This window comes from Syngnathus typhle, linkage group LG6 (genome assembly GCF_033458585.1).
Source record: "Syngnathus typhle isolate RoL2023-S1 ecotype Sweden linkage group LG6, RoL_Styp_1.0, whole genome shotgun sequence".
NCBI lineage: Eukaryota > Metazoa > Chordata > Actinopteri > Syngnathiformes > Syngnathidae > Syngnathus > Syngnathus typhle.
In genome coordinates this window covers 16,121,897-16,139,193 of record NC_083743.1, presented here as the reverse complement: position 1 = coordinate 16,139,193, position 17,297 = coordinate 16,121,897, and the positions used below count along the sequence as shown (strand labels likewise).

The following is a 17,297-nucleotide window of genomic DNA, read 5'->3' as shown; positions in this document are numbered from 1 at the left end:
AGGTTTCTTATTTTCCCCCAGTAGGGGTTTTTAAGTTTTTCCTTGCCCTTTTGGGAGCTTAAGATCAGGGGATGCTTTGAGAATAATTGTCAATTTCTGTCTATGTGAAGCCCTTTGAGACTGCTTGTGATTTAGGGCTATACAAATAAACTTGACTTGATTTGACTTGACTATTCGCCCCCCTTGAACCTTTCAACATTTTGCGACATTTCAGGCTTCAAACATAAAGATATAAAAGTTAAATTTTTTGTCAAGAATCAACAACAAGTGGGACACAATCGTGATGTGGAACAAAATTGATTGGATAATTTAAACTTTTTTAACAAATAAAAAACTGAAAAGTGGGGCGGGCAATAATATTCGGCCCCTTTACTTTCAGTGCAGCAAACTCACTCCAGAAGTTCAGGGAGGATCTTGCAGCTGTAATTGCAGCAAAAGGTGGCGTTACAAAGTATTAGCGCAAGGGGGCCGAATAATATTGCACGCCCCACTTTTCAGTTTTTTATTTGTTAAAAAGTTTAAATTATCCAATCAATTTTGTTCCACTTCACGATTGTGTCCCACTTGTTGTTGATTCTTGACGAAAAAATAAAATTTTATATCTTTATGTTTGAAGCCTGAAATGTGGCGAAATGTTGAAAGGTTCAAGGGGGCCGAATACTTTCGCAAGGCACTGTATATATACTACTGACCGGGAAATGTTTAAGCAGGCGGCCACTTGCAACAATTGGACGGACATAGAGGAGTATACTGACTCTGTTTCCTCTTACATCACGAAGTGCATTGATGATGTGACCCACACAAAATCCATCGTCACTCGGGCTAACTGGAAGCCATGGCTGACAGGGGCTGTCCTCAGGCTGCTGAGGGCCAGGGACAAAGTCTTCGGAGCAGGGGATGAGGCTGGCTTGAGAACAGCAAGAGCCGACCTGTTCCGGGGCATCAAGGAAGCGAAAAGGGGATTCTCCGGCAAGACTACCGCCCACTTCAAGGACAGCAGGGACGCACGGAGCCTATGGCAAGGCATTCAGACGATCACGGACTACAAGCCCGCGCCGCAGAGCTGTGAGGACAACATCCGATCTGAACCGCTTCTTTGCTCGCTTCGACGCTCAGAACAGCACTTGCCCGGTGAAGACCCCTCCCCCTCCGCACGAGCAGCCCCTGTGCCTCTCTGCCGATTGCGTGAGGAGGGCGCTTGCCTCTATCAACACCCGTAAGGCGGCGGGCCCTGACAACATCCCGGGTCGAGCGCTGAAGGACTGCGCTGGGGAGCTGAGGGGTGTCTTCACAGACATCTTTAACATTTCCCTGCAGCAGGACATCGTCCCTTCGTGTTTCAAGGCGGCCACCATCGTACCTGTGCCGAAGAAACCTGCTCCGTCCTGCTTCAATGACTACCGCCCCGTGGCACTGATGCCCATCATCATGAAGTGCTTTGAGCGGCTTGTCATGGAGCACATCAGATCCATTCTCCCCCCCCACCATAGACCCCTTCCAGTTTGCGTACCAGGCCAAACGGTCCTCTGAAGATGCCATCTGCTCTGCCCTCCACTCAGCCCTCACCCACCTGGAGAGAAGGGACTCGTATGTGAGATTGCTGTTTGTGGACTTCAATTCTGCATTCAACACCATTGTACCACAACGACTCATCTGCAAACTCGAAAAGCTGGGCCTCAGTACCTACCTCTGCAACTGGCTACTGGATTTCCTCTGTCAGAGGCCTCAGGTGATACGTGTTGGCGACAAAATCTCCGCCAGCATCACGCTGAGCATGGGGGCCCCCCAAAGCTGCGTGCTCAGTCCGCTGCTCTTCACCCTGCTGACCAGGGCTGTGGACTCGGTCAAATTTTTGCTCCGAGTCCGAGTCCGGCCTCTTGACCACGAGTCTGAGTCCGAGTCCGGCTGTCCATTATTTCTGTTAATTCATGTGACTGCTTAGTCTTTATTCAAGGCTAATTTAGATCAAAATCTCAATAATTACAACAGTTTTGTGATGGCTTTGTCTTTATTAAACATAAACGAATACAGTAAACAGATACTTTCAAGTTTTAATCATTAATTACACCATTATAGCTGAGACACTTATCTAAACACAAATAATTAGTGACGACCCCAAAACTATTGAAACACATCAATGATATAAGCTGGGTGACATAATCGTCCTTGACATTGGTACATAATGTAAACATTAGCCTAAGTACAACTTAACGTGGCCGCATTGATCATAACTTACGCTCCGTTTCCCCCCCAAATCTAGAGGCAAAACATTGTTCTCTCGCTGCTCCCGGGTTCTTCCACCTTGGCTGCGCGCGGGGCATTGTGGGTCTTGTAAATGCACACACGCAGGCAGGCAGGCGCGGGCACGCACGCAACAACTAAATTTGTCTTCATAACAAGCAAGCAGGGCTGTGGACAGTATTCCTACGCGCATTCTCAGCAGCATGATGAAAATAAAATTAAACATATTTTTTTTATTGTCGGACTCGGTGGACTCGGTCAAAATCAGCACCGAGTTCGAGTCCGAGTCCGGCAAAAATGACAGAGTCCGACGAGTCCGAGTCCCCGAGTCCGAGTCCACAGCCCTGCTGCTGACGCATGACTGCACTGCTACTTACAGTAGCAACCCCGTGCTGAAATATGCCGACGACATGACTCTCTCTGGTGGGTCTCATCACCGGGGACGACGAGACTTAGTACAGGTCGGAGGTCGACCTTCTGGCCCCGTGGTGCAGGGACAACAACCTCCTGCTGAACATCAACAAGATGATGACAAGGAGATTGTTGTTGACTTCCGGAAAAGTCACACCCAACACCTGCCACTGATCATCGACGGTGCTGTGGTGGAGAGAGTGAGCAGCACCAGATTCCTCGGGGTGCACATCAGTGAGGACCTCTCCTGGTCCACCAACACCGCATCACTGGCGAAGAAAGCTCAGCGCCGCCAGTACTTCCTGCGGAAACTCAGGCGAGCAAGTGCTCCTCCGGCCGTCATGACTACATTCTACCGTGGCACCATTGAGAGTGTCCTCTTCAGTTGTATCGCTGTTTGGGGTGGTAGCTGCACTGAATACAACTTGAAGGCCCTGCAGCGCATAGTGAACATGGCTGGTAAGATTATTGGTGCTTCACTCCCCTCCCTGAAGGACATGTACACCTCCCATCTCACCCGCAAGGCGACCACGATTGTGAGTGATGTGAGTCACTCCGCTCACTCTTTGTTTGATCTTCTGCCATCTGGGAAGAGGTACAGGAGCCTGCGCTACCGCACCACCAGACTCACCAACAGCTTCATACTCCAAGCTGTTAGGATCCTGAATTCTCTCCCCCCTGTAGCGTCCTGTACTTTTGCGTTATATTCTGACTGTCTGCTGTATTCACACTTGCTCCATTTTTGCTCCTCTTATTTATTATGTTATTTATGTATTATTTATTCATCACTCTTGTTTATTCATTGTTTGTGCCTTCTTTTTACTTTTTGTGTTGTTTACTTTTATGGAAATAGTGTACTATGTCTTGTCACCGTGGGGACGTAATTTCGATCTGTTTGTGTGTCTTGACATGTGAAGAAATTGACGATAAAGCAGACTTGGCTTTGACTATATGTTTTTTCCCCTTTATTGTGCATTTTATGGCTGATGCAACTTGTACTCCGGAGCTACTTTTAGTCCGGAAAATACAGTAATTCCCCCGCCCTAATTCAAGTTTGAACAGCCCTTTGTAGCACCTACACTATCCTACCTAAACCCAATTAAACCACACTCATGAAGCAGCAGCCATTTCTACAATAAGTGTAAATAGCCTCACAAACCATCAGGGAAGCTACAACCCACAACACTTTATAAGTCACCATGGCCTCCACCACTAAAAGGGACGGGTCGCAAAGCCTGAGCAGCGGGAAGTCATTGTCATGGTAGTTCTCCAACTATCTTTAGAAAGGTCTGAGTCGGCTCCTCCGCATCATCCTCCACACTGGAAGTCTTTATATATGCCTCAAAGAGCTGATTGAACAGTGGCAGGAAACCCATTTCCGCATCCTCCACCCAAGAGGAAGAGACACTGTTCCCAGGCTTCAGTGCAGTGTCAGAGAGACAGTTCCATTTTCAAGCCTCTGTAATCCTCCTCTGCATAGTGCTTATTACACACAACTAATCCTTAATTCAAAAAAATTAATTCTAGTCGCAAGCCCAACTTTGCGATATAGACAAGTGAGAGTAGAAGCCAACCCACATTGTTTTAAACAAAACCCCACTAGTTAAATTTATTGGTCTGACACGACAAACATTATTGGTCACGCCCAATGGCAGTTCCCATTAAATACTGAATGACAAGACAACTAATATTTTGTTTAATTCAATTGCATCACTTAGTTTGTTGATTTAAGGTCAAATCTGTACATCTGTATTATTGGTCATAAAACACCAAGAGGCAGATTAACACATATATGAATCAATACCAGTGCTGGCAAAATGGAAAAAAGAAAAGAAATGTATTCTGCAATAGTCAACCACCGGTGTTATACTTGCACTTTAGGTGTACTGACATTCATTGTTCAAGTGTCCAAAGGTTCTTAGCAAAACAAAGATATCATGTGACAACACAGCATGTCAGACAGAAAAACTAATTCCTTACAAGAGCCTCCTGATTACCTGTTTGTTAGGTCCTCTGAGAATATGTGCACGAGCTCCTTCACACGCCGTCCTCATCGCCTCCATAGAAGGAGTCCCCAACAAGTCAGTGATCAAGTCCAGCTATTGTGAGACAGAATTAAATTTTCATTTCATTTCAGTGACAATATTTAGGCACATATTAAAAATACATATGAAAACAAGAACAAATGTAAATATAGCACATTAGAAAAGAGTCATGCCAGGGAAACCAATAAAAAAAAAAAAAAAGTCAAGGGACTTGACTATTAGGTGCTCCCTTGAATCAGCCTTTATGTTAAAACAAGAACCAAATCTAAATATTACCGTATTTTCACGTTCAAAAGGCCCACCGTAATAAAAGGCACAGTCTCAGTTGTGTGCCATGACTGTGTTTAACACACACATAGGGCGCAACGGATAATAGGGCACGGGTTTTATATACAGGACTGGCTCAGAAAATTTGAATATTGTGATAATGTTCTTTATTTTCTGTAATGCAATTAAAAAAGCAAAAATGTCATACATTCTGGATTCATTACAAATCAACTGAAATATTGCAAGCCTTTTATTATTTTAATATTGCTGATTATGGCATACAGCTTAAGAATATTCAAATATCCTATCTCAAAATATTAGATCATGAATAAGTATACTAGTAAGGTCTTCAATTAATCACTTGAATTGTCTCGAAACACCTGCAAGGGCTATCTGAGCCTTGAAAAACACTCAGCTTGGTTCAGTAAACTAAATCACAAGTATGGGGAAGACTGCTGATCTGACTGCTGTCCAGAGGACCATCATTGACACCCTCCATCAGGAGGGTAAGACACAAAAAGAAATTTCTCAAAGAGCAAGCTGTTCACAGAGTGCAGTTTCAAAGCACATCCACGTTCTCTGTCGGACGCCCTCTTCCTTCTCAGCCCAGACTCCCAATACTTTTCAGGCTTGGACGATTTCGTTTTCTCCAGCGTGGAATTCATCTCCCTGACTCTAAAGTAAGTTTGAATCTTTTTATTACACCATTCGATCTTTTTTACTTTGCAGCCGGAGTGCCTGGGAGAGCGGAGGCTTCGTGGCCGTTTGTCTACCGTCGATCATCGGACACGAAGTATGGCTGCGGATCAAGAGGTTTGTACGGCTTCGTGCACTTCGTGCACCAACTGCACCCTTCTCTTAGAGAGGTTGTCCCTGCTAGAGGGACGTGTCCGCCAGTTAGAGCAGAATTGCGTGATAACAGTAGATGTTGCGGATACAGACGCGGACTGTAGTCAGCCCGCTAGCCCAGTTAGCATTAGCCCCAAGCGGCTTGCTAATCGCGATGAGCCAGGTAAGACGCATAGCCGTCCAAAGTCATCTCGGTCTACTGGCCCTCGTACTTTGGTCATAGGTGACTCCATTACCCGAAATATTACGCTTCAAAATCCAGCCACGGTAATGTGTATTCCTGGGGGCAGAGCACCCGACATAGAAGCTAATCTTGGGGAGCTGATTTGCAATAGGTCTAGTCAACAGCGTAGTTCCAACAACTAGCTACTCGGACATAGTGATACACGTCGGCTCCATTGATGTTAGGATGAGGCAATCGGAGATCACAAAGAGAAACATAGCGAGGACTTGTGATCTCGCCAGAAAGAGTCGGCATCGAGTATTTGTCTCTGGCCCACTACCTGGGAGAGGCACTGATGAGAGGTTTAGTAGATTAGTCTCTCTTAATCGATGGATGGATGGATGGATGGATTCTGTAAAAAGCAGGGACTCTATTTTATAGATAACTGGCCCTCCTTCTGGGGCCGCCCCGACCTGCTGAGGAAGGACGGCGTTCACCCTAACCGTGAAGGCGCCTTCACTCTTTCTAGGAATATGGATTACTGTTTGAGCCACACATGACAGGTCACTTTAGAGCAGGGGCACAGGTGATTAGACCACCTGTCAGGATGGGTTTGGAGTCTGTTAAGCTAAAGTTAACTAGCGCTAGGCTAGACTTCCAGCATGCACATAACTTTGAATAGTGCTACAGTACACGTAAACACACTTTCTACTGGGGTAGTAGACAAATCCAATCACTCCACCCTGACCGGTTTTGCCGGTTTTGCTGATGAAACGGTGCCTGTTTCAGATAATTTTACATGTGTAACAAATATTTACTATCAGATTCCCACGGTCGTATCGTCCCACCGCGCTAACAAAGATTCAAGAGGTGATGTCAGGCCTAGAGAACACAATCTTACTCACATCTCGTTTAAATATCCTTCGATAGATACGCACCCTGATCGACCGATTACACTTAAACTCGGTTTTATGAATATTAGATCGCTTCATACAAAAGCAGTTCTCGTTAATGACCTCATCAAGGAATATAATCTAAACGTTTTTGGTCTCTGCGAGACCTGGTTAAAACCTAATGAACTCCTGCCGCTTAACGAGGCCTCGCCTCCAAATTTTGTGAGCTCGCATGTGGCGCGTCCTCGAAAAAAGGGTGGGGGTGTCGCCTTCATCTCGAATTCCGAGCTTAGACATAGGCCTCGTTCGAGCAACGTATTTAAAACATTTGATGTTCTCACTGTCCGATCCACCGCTTTACCGTCATTTTATCTTGCTGTTATTTACCGTCCACCCGGGGCTTACTATGGCTTCCTGGATGAATTTTCGGAATTCGTGGCTGATCTAGTAACCAATGCGGATAATATAATTATCATGGACGATCTCAACATCCACATGAATTTACCGTCAGAGCCATTTACTTCGGCGTTTCAGGCTTTAACTGATACGTTTGGTTTTACGCAAGCTGTACAGGCAGCAACGCATAAGAATGGAAATATCATAGATCTGGTATTATCCCGAGGACTTGCAACCTCAAATATAGCAGTACTGCCATACACTACTGTTCTGTCTAATCATTACTTAATAAAATTTGAAATTTTAGTTCCTTGTCAAAGACAAGAGAGAAATCAGAATTATAGGAGCCGTAATTTTAACTCCATGACTGCAACTGCGCTATCTGAGTTACTGTCACCGGCAACCGCTGTATTTCCCGCATACGCCGGCTCTATTGATAATCTTACAAATGAATTCAATGCGACATTGTTAAATGCCATTGACTCTGTGGCGCCGTTACGTCTGAAAACTCGCCGTAGATTGCCTACTCCGTGGTTCACAGATGAAACGCGTACGCTTAAGCAATTATATAGAAAGCATGAGCGCAGACGGCGTCTAACCAAACTTGAGGTTTTCCATCAGGCATGGCAGGATAGCCTCCTGAAATATAAAGATGCGCTTATATTAGCAAAAGAATTTGAATTTTTCGCAAGTTATTAATCTCAATAAAAACAATCCGAAACACCTATTTGATACAATGGCAAAGCTGACTCTACGCCAGCCGACCCCCGATAGTTCCTTCCACTAGGCTGATGAGTTCATGAAATTTTTTGCTCAAAAGATTGAATCCATTAGGGACGAGATCAAGAATACCATTCCAACCAACGCTGATGATCATGCAACAACCCTCTCAAATTTTAAAAGCGTGTCCCTTGAAAGGCTTACACAATTGGTTAGTGCGGCTAAACAAACAACAACATGTTTACTCGACCCTCTTCCAGCCAAACTTCAGGGTCAGCACTAGGCTGGTTCCATTCCTATCTATCAAACAGGACGCACCGAGTGGTTCATGGCAATGCATCCTCGGAGCTCTATAATGTTACGTGTGGTGTCCCACAGGGATCGGTTCTCGGACCAATTCTATTTAATATTTATATGATTCCACTTGGGGACATAATACGTAAATATAATATTAGTTTTCAATGCTACGCGGATGACACCCAATTATATATCCCGTTATCGATGACAGATCCGCGGGATTGTTGTAATCTTGAGGCGTGCCTTGCGGACATCAAGCAATGGATGTCTCTCAACTTCCTTCGTCTTAACCAGGGCTGTGGACTCGGTTCGGACTCGGGGACTCGGACTCGGTCGGACGCGGTCATTTTTGCCGGACTCGGACACGGACTCGGACTCAGGGCTGATTTTGACCGAGTCCACCGAGTCCGACAATAAAAAAAAAAGAGGCAAGACGCAGCCAGAGAGTGTCAGGTTACAGTCAGCGTGATAGGAGTTGTAAGAAGCAGTAAAAACTCCACCAAACTCGCCGTAATGACCCGTGATATATATTATATCCTTACTATTTTCCAGGTTCTTAGATAGCAAGAATAGGTCGGACAACGACGTGAATGATAACTGCTTTATTCCTTACTCACAGTGCGTTCACAGGGCGTACCACAACAACACAGAATGCGCCCATCCCACTTCCGGGGTTTTTCTACTACGGAATTTGAGTTAGCCCAAAATACACAACATCTCTTCCCCTCTTACAATGAACGTGCTATATGCACCTATAACTTGACATCTTCAAGATCTATCAATAACTACCATTAAACAAATATCATATATGGTCCAGACAATTATGACAATAATATTCCCATGAAACCTTAACTTTGGGTGAGTTTGGACTACGTCAAATTATACCGAATTATAGCAAAAAAACGATGTTGTACGGCGTCAGCACTATGTTGTTTTCAATAAAAACATGAAGAACTCACGTTTGCGTCAGTCAATTTTAATTTTTATAAAGGATTATTCTCATTTGATGTCTTTAAATTCATCCGCGTTCTGCCATTGAAGCGGGGTGCATTCAAAAACCAGTCTACAGACGGAAACGTTTTGTGATCAAATCTTTCATAACGAGAATGATTTGAGTGAATTGATTTGAATGAATAATTGAGACGAAATTTCAGTTCTGAAGGCTCCTTTTGTCCCAAGCAAAGTGACAGATGGTGGGGAGGGGGGATAAAAATTGTAAAATCAATTCACTCAAATCATTCTCGTTATGAAAGATTTGATCACAAAACGTGTGTGGCTTTTTCTTAAATGAACACGTTTGACATTGCTATCGTGTCAGCTTTTAATTATATTGTGCTGTCATGTTAAAGCAAATTAATAAATGCAACAATATTAATTTGCTTTGAAAATACCTGAGTAATAAAATAAAATGGATGGATGGATGGATGGATGGATGAATGATGATCACAATTAAATAGAAAGTCTCCTTTGTAATATATACTCCTTGTAGCCTGTACCCAAAAAGAGGAGTTTCTTTGCATCGATGTTTATGCAAAGAGCTCACGTGATTATATTGTTGCGTTTTGGTGAAGTGAATGAGTGTTCCGTCTGTACGACTGGTCTTTGGATGCACCCCGCTTCAATGGCAGAACGCGGATGGTATCAAATGAGAAGAATCCTTTATAAAAATTAAAATTGACTGACGCAAACGTGAGTTCTTCAAGTTTTTATTGAAAACAACATAGTGCTGACGCCGTACGACATGGGTTTTTCGCTTTCCAAATAAGGGGTCGTCACTAATTATTTGTGTTTAGATAAATGTCTGAGCTATAATGGTGTAATTAATGATTAAAACTTGAAAGTATCTGTTTATTGTATTCATTTATATGTTTAATAAAGACAAAGCCATCACAAAACTGTTGTAATTATTTAGATTTTGATCTAAATTAGCCTTGAATAAAGACTAAGCAGTCACATGAATTAACAGAAAAAAATGGACAGCCGGACTCGGACTCGGACTCATGGCCAAGAGGCCGGACTCGGACTCGGTGCAAAAATCCGACCGCGTCCACAGCCCTGGTCTTAACCCAGACAAAATTGAGATGTTGATAATTGGTCCAACTCGTTTTCAACACTTATTCAAGGAAACCGCTATAACTATAGATAACCGTACTATTACTCAGAGCGATACTGTAACTAATCTCGGGGTAGTATTTGACCAAACTCTCTCCTTTCAAAAGCACATTAAGAATATAACCAGAATTGCGTTTTTTCACCTTCGTAATATTGCAAAGATTCGTCCGATCCTCTCGACCGGTGATGCGGAAACTATTATACATGCGTTCGTCACGTCGCGCCTGGACTACTGTAATGTACTATTCTCTGGTCTTCCCAAGTCCCGCATAAAAAGTCTACAGTTAGTACAAAATGCTGCTGCAAGGCTGCTCTCACGGACAAGAAAATTTGATCACATTGCCCCAATACTAGCCAACTTACATTGGCTTCCCGTCCATTTAAGATGTGATTTCAAGGTTTTTCTATTAACCTATAAATCACTGCATAGCTTAGCGCCTTCATATCTTGTCGACCTAGTTGTTTCTTACGTTCCGTCTCGTAACCTTCGTTCGCAAAACGCTACCCTTTTAGCGACACCGAGGACCAAGAAAATGTCTGCAGGGTCTAGAGCAGGGGTGGGCAAACTACGGCCCGCGGGCCACATTTGTTTTCAAAAAACTTGTTTGGAATATCCATGCTTTACTACCTACTAAAGGCCAAAATCTTTTATGCAATGACCTTTACAGGTCGCTTCTATTACTTCACACAAACACTACGTCCATCTGCTCCTGGTTTGGCCCTCCGGTCCAAATTTAGAACCCAGTTTGGCCCACGAGTCAAAAAGTTTGCCCACCCCTGGTCTAGAGCATTTTCTATTCGGGCTCCAGAGCTTTGGAATGCCCTACCAATGGATATTAGGACTCTTACCTCAGTAGAAACATTTAAGACATGTTTAAAGACACATTTGTATGACATGGCCTTTAATTAACCGATTCGGCCGGAGTTTGTTTTCTCCCCCCCCCCCCCCTCTCCCCGGCCGGGGAGGTGGTTAGGTGGTACCCAAGCTGACAGCGGCTATCTGGATTCTCGTGGGCCAATTCCGGATGGGGGAACTGCAGCTCAACCTCCTCGAAGACACTGCCAGGATAATGGAGGGCTCCTCCGGCAGCCCTTCGCTCTGCCCTCTCTGCATCCATTACAACCTGGTGATCCTGAAAGGGGGATCCTTCCATCTGTGGTCCCTTCTCAAGGTTTCTCATTTTCCCCTGGCAGGGGTTTTGAGTTTTTCCCTGCCCTTTTGGGAGCTTAAGATCAGGGGATGCTTTGAGAATAATTGTCAATTTTTGTCTATGTGAAGCCCTTTGAGACTGCTTGTGATTTAGGGCTATACAAATAAACTTGACTTGACTTGACAAAAAGTCTGTTGGAAGGGAGAAATGTGGCAGGTAACGCTGCACAACCAAAAGAGATGACCACAGCCTTAACCGCATTGTGAAGAAGAGTCGCTTCCAGAATTTGAGGGAGCTTCAAAGACAGTGGACTGAAGCTGGAGTCCAGGTATCAAAAGCCACTGTTCACAGACGTGTCCGGGAAATGGGCTACACTAGCCGTATTCCCATGGTCAAGCCATTTCTGAACTTAAGACAACAGAAACGTCTGACTTGGGGTATGGAAAAGAAGCACTGGACAGTTGCAGAGTGGCCCAAAGTCCTCTTTTCAGACGAAAACAAGTTTTGTATTTCATTTGGAAGTCAAGGCGCCAGAGTCTGAAGAAAAGGCTGGAGAGGAGCAAAATCCAAGTTGCTTGAAATCCAGTGTGAAGTTCCCACAGTCAGCAATAGTTTGGGGAGCCATGCCAGCTGCTGGTGTTGGTTCACTGTGTTTCAGTCCAGAGTAAATGCAGATTTTAGAGCACTGCATGCTTCCGTCTGCTGAAAAGCTCTGTGGAGATGATGATTTCATTTCCAGCATGATCTGGCACCTGCCCACAGTGCCAAAACCACCAGTAAATGGTGTACTGACCATGACATTACTGTCCTCGATTGGCCTGCCAATTCCCCTGATCTTAAACCCATAGAGAATTTGTGGGGTATTGTGAAGAAGCTGAAAGACACCAGACCCAAGAATGCAAATGAGCTAAAGGCCGCTATTGAAGCATCCTGGGCATGCATAACACCTCAGCAATGCCACAGGCTGATTGCCTTCATGCCACGCTGCATTGATGCAGTAATCCGTTTAAAAGGATTCCCAACCAAGTACTGAGTGCATCAATGGACATTTTCAAATGTTTGATTTTGTTTTGCTGTTATAAATCTTTTTTTTTTTTTTACTTGGTCTGAGAAAATATTCAAATTTTTTGAGATAGAATTTTTGAGTTTTCTTAAGCTGTAAGCCAAAATCAGCAATATTAAAATAATAAAAGGCTTGCAATATTTCAGTTGATTTGTAATGAATCCAGAATATGTGACAATTTAGTTTTTTTAATTGCATTACAGAAAATAAAGAACTTTATCACAATATTCTAATTTTCTGAGACAGTCCTGTATACAATCCACGTCCACACTTACCCCCTTTAACGTTCTCATGGCGTTCTCAACTACGTCCGCCTTACAACCACACACACACGCGCGCGCGGGGCGCACTTCAAATCCATGCCCACACTTCTCCCGTTAACGTTCTCATGGCAGCAACAACACACACACACAAGCATACAAGTGTGCGTATTTAAAAATGAAGCGGGAGCAAAACTGAGTTTGGTATTCACATTTTTATTACCGGTAATGGTCATCAATTAAACCCATCGAAGTCCTCTTCCTCTGTTTCCGAATTGAACAGCAGCGCTAAATCTCCAACAGACGTGCCAGGTTCACTTTCTTCACTGTCAGAGAGAGTCACTTTCCGTGCCGTGTGGCTCCTCAGATATGATGCCAGCTTTTACGAAAGCTTGAACAACAGTGCCACCAGACATGTTAGCCCAAGCATCCACAATCCATTTGCAAATTGTGGTGTAACTCACCTGCCTTTTCTTTAGGCAAAGTCTTATACTTAAAAATCACCATAGGCATCAGTTTCTCTCCATTAGCATGGCAGCCAAGCACAACAGTAAAAGAAGACTTTTTGTATCCCGTTGTGCGTATCGCTATCGTCTTGGGCTCTTTCTTCTCCACAGTGTGATTCACCGGGATGTCAAAAGTGAGCGGCACCTCGTCCATGTTGGTGATGTGGGTGGGCTGGATGTTTGTCGTCGATGCGTTTGCTGCAGTAGGAGCGGAAGATGGCCAGCTTTTCAGCTGCGCCTACGTAGTCCTGGTCCGGATGGAAAAATGGCACTGTTTCATGAAACGAAAGCACCAGGACGGACCTCCTTGAAAATGTTCAATTTTCATTTCTTCTGCTAGAGTTGCTGATTTTAGTCGAATGGTGACTGTCGAAACGCTTCTCCCACTCGTTCTTTGCTCGATGATCCACTGTTCGAGTCTTTCATCCAACTCGGGCCACCTTGCCTTACATCCGCGGAAACTCAGCTGCGTCTTCTTGACCTGTCGGAGCTTGTTTTCCAGCTTCCTCCCCTTGCGAACCATCGATTTGTTGATTTCAAATTCTCTCGCGGCTGCTCGATTTCCATGCTCCTCCACGTAGCTGATGGCCTTCAGTTTGAACTGTGCTTGATAAGCGTGTCTCTTTGCCATTTTCACTGTTGTTACAACAACGATGTTTTGCCTGACGCATGTACCCGTTCTTTTATATACAATCCACGCCCACACTTCCCCCTTTGACACACACACGCACAGGGCGGGGCGTACTGCAAATCCAAGCCCACAATTCTCCCTTTAACGTTCTCCTGGCGCTCTTAAATACTTCGGCCTTACAACAACAACACACATAGGGACCACTGCGTGATAGGGCGCGCCGCACATTTTGAAGAAAATCTAAGACTTTTTTCCACGCCTAATAAATGTGAAAATACGGTAAATAGGTGTTGATGGCCCAAAACTCCGGTTCGACCATAAATTTCAAACTCAAGGCCCAGGGGCCAAATATGGCCGGCCACATCATTTTATGTGGCCCACGAAGACAAATTTGACATTTGTGTCATTACTAAAATTACATATTGTCTTCACTTTAAAAAAATAGAGATATTGCTAGCATTTTTTTGTATTACCATTTGTCTTTTTAAAATATTTGAAATATTTTTACTGGTCTCCGATTTAAAAATTTTGTTCATTGATTTTGTAGCCTTTATTGTGTGTACTATATAGAAGATGTTGTCATAATAGCCCTCCGAGGGAAACTATGACTAGAATGCGGCCCACGACAAAAGAGTTTGACACCCATGTTGTTTTTAGATAAGCTAGAAAAGTTGATTCTTTACTTAAGACATAAAACAGAAGTGTGTCCAATTATTGATCACTCAATTTTCAATGATTGGTTAAGGCAGTTGTGAATATCGCTTTATCAACTCCCATTTATTGAGATTCTAAGTCCATCCAGAGTTGATTCATGTACCTCACTGGAGGATGCAAGAGTTACTGTGTGAAGAACGAATAAAATGTTGTGCTGTGAACCCCTATCGAGCTTCCTTTCAAGTGGGTTGAGGTCAGGAGATGTGGGCAACACCACGAGATTGTCTGCTTATACCCACAGCGTTCCTTAAATTTTCGTCAGAATGAAGACGTTTTCGCTGAGTTTCACGCTAATTTTTAACTGTACGAGGACCTAGTTTTCTCAAAATGTCTGGCGTTTTCATTCTTTCACAAGGCACTGGACTATTTTGTGCTTTTTATCAACCGAAAGATCTTCCTCCCTCTTCAATTAGACTAGATTAGATAGAACATAAAGACAGGCTTGCTTAAATTGCTTAGGCAAGAACAACCTCATTAGTAATTCTCCTTTCAATAGCCTCAGCAGGGAAACTATCAAACTTGTCTGACATTGATCAAACAATGTTTGATAGTTTCAAACATTGAAACTATATTGCTGTTTGGGGTGGCGGCTGCACTGACTACAACTTGAAGGCCCTGCAGCGCATAGTGAACACGGCTGGTAAGATTGCTGGTGCTTTGCTCCCCTCCTTGAAGGACATTTACACCTCCCATCTCACCCGCAAGGCGACCACGATTGTGAGTGATGTGAGTCACCCCGCTCACTCCTTGTTCGAGCTTCTGCCCTCTGGAAAGAGGTACAGAAGCCTGCGCTCCCGCACCACCAGACTCTCAAACAGCTTCATACTCCAGGCTGTTAGGATCCTGAACTCGCTCCCCCGTTCTGCGTAGCGTCCTGTACTTTTACTGTCTGTACTGTCTGTATGCACACTGGCTCTTATTTGTTGTGTTATCTGTTTATTTATTATTTATTATTACTCTTATTATTTATTGTTTGTGCTTTTTTGTTTATGATGTTTTTTATTTTTGCGCTATGCTTGCTGGCTCCGTTTTGCTCCTCTTATTTATTGTGTTATCTGTTTATTTAGTATTTATTCATCACTCTTACTATTGATTGTTTGAATCTTTGCCTTCTTGTTTTATATTGTGTCGCGTACTTGTATGTCTATCGTGTTATGTGTCTCGTCGCCGTGGGATAGAGAAAAACGTAATTTCGGTCTCTTTGTGTGTTGTGACATGTGGAGAGATTGACAATAAAGCTGACTTTGACTTTGACTTTGAAATGAAAGAAACCAATGCAGTTGTTTAGGTTACATTTTATATGCATATAGTGAACACAATGTGTATATTAAGTTCCATTGTTTACCTGCTGGATGGGACTCTGGGCTTGAAAGAGGATTCTTCGCCCCAACAGCTCAGCAAAGATACAACCCACAGACCAGATATCGATGGAGTTGGAGTAGTGACGGCTTCCCATCAGGATCTCTGGAGCCCGGTAGTATTGTGTCACCACTTCCTGAGTCATGTGCCGCGACTCATCAGTCTCTTCCACTCGTGCCAGGCCAAAATCACAGATCTGAAGCAGAATAATAAAGCAAATATTACAATTTCAATTCCATATTTTTTGCTGTTAAGTGAAGACATTTACGGTAGATTTTAAACAACAAAATATGAGAACAACACTGCAGTTTTTACTTCCAGGCTTACACAACTGTTTTGTCGGAGGATGAGGCTCTCCCGGTCAGTTCAGTTATACCTTCTTTAAACTACAAAACAAATAGCAAGTGAAAAAATGTACTGTCGTCCGAGTTCACTCCTGCTACAGCCATTATGTGCAAAAGCCAGGTAGATAATAATATTGAGACAGTCCCACAAGAACAAAGATCAGTGTGTAAGCTCAAAAGATCATGAGCAGATGCTCTCTTTTTCCATTTTGTTCTTTCCATCATTTTGGAAGAGGCTCATCTCCGTCTCATAGGTCCACATAATGTCCGCAAAAATCTCTCAAGATTTATCATTCTAATCTTTAGTATCAAACCCAAATGGTTTTGGTATACAGCAAAATTTACGGAATCTGCCTTACTGTTCCATTGTGTCCCATGCCCACTAACCTTCAATACACAGTTGCTGTTGACCAAAAGATTGCCAGGTTTGATGTCTCGGTGAAGAATGCCAGCAGAATGAAGGTACTTCAATCCTAGTGATAGTTGACCACAAAAATGAAATGTCAAAACACATTCACAGTGCAGTATTTTGAAGCACCCATACAACACGTGTGGAAAGTTTTTTTTCTAAATGTTAAATCAGTGAAGTCATTAGCACCAATCATAATAAAAAAGAAATCCTACCTCGTAGAATCTGATAGAGAAAAACTTTAGCATGGTCTGAGCTAAGGGGCTGTGGTGAAACAATGATCTTATGGAGGTCACTTTGCATCAGTTCAGTCACCACATATCTGGGCAATTGGAAGTTAAGGCAAATTAGAAAACATAATCATGATCATACGAGCAGGCATACGAGCAGAAAAAGTGTCAACCATCCACCTTTTGCCCAAGTCGACCCTAGTGAGGATAAGAAATAGAAAATGGATGAATGGATG

General features: G+C 43.6%; 1 protein-coding gene and 1 long non-coding RNA gene across 6 annotated transcripts in view; both read right to left on the bottom strand.

Annotated features, from left to right (window-relative positions):
• Window positions 1-17,297, bottom strand: part of nlk2 (nemo-like kinase, type 2) — an 85,593-nt gene that overhangs the window by 51,134 nt on the left and 17,162 nt on the right. For 4 of the 5 annotated variants that reach the window (XR_009714637.1, XM_061280403.1, XM_061280402.1 and 1 more), the window contains exons 4-7: window positions 17,047-17,153; window positions 16,810-16,895; window positions 16,065-16,274; window positions 4,650-4,751 (exon numbers count right to left, since the gene is read on the bottom strand). Coding sequence is in view for 4 of the 5 variants with exons in the window: in XM_061280403.1 (XP_061136387.1) it covers window positions 4,650-4,751; window positions 16,065-16,274; window positions 16,810-16,895; window positions 17,047-17,153 (505 nt within the window). In the remaining variant the exon portion in view is untranslated. Of the gene's footprint in view, window positions 1-1,957; window positions 2,752-4,649; window positions 4,752-16,064; window positions 16,275-16,809; window positions 16,896-17,046; window positions 17,154-17,297 lie in introns of those variants that run through there. The other variant, XM_061280404.1, reaches the window with a different exon arrangement.
• On the bottom strand, window positions 13,065-16,058 carry LOC133155246 (uncharacterized). The gene is made up of 2 exons (XR_009714642.1): window positions 13,333-16,058; window positions 13,065-13,259 (listed from the first exon to the last, which is right to left on the bottom strand). It is a non-coding gene; the product is annotated as an uncharacterized LOC133155246 (long non-coding RNA).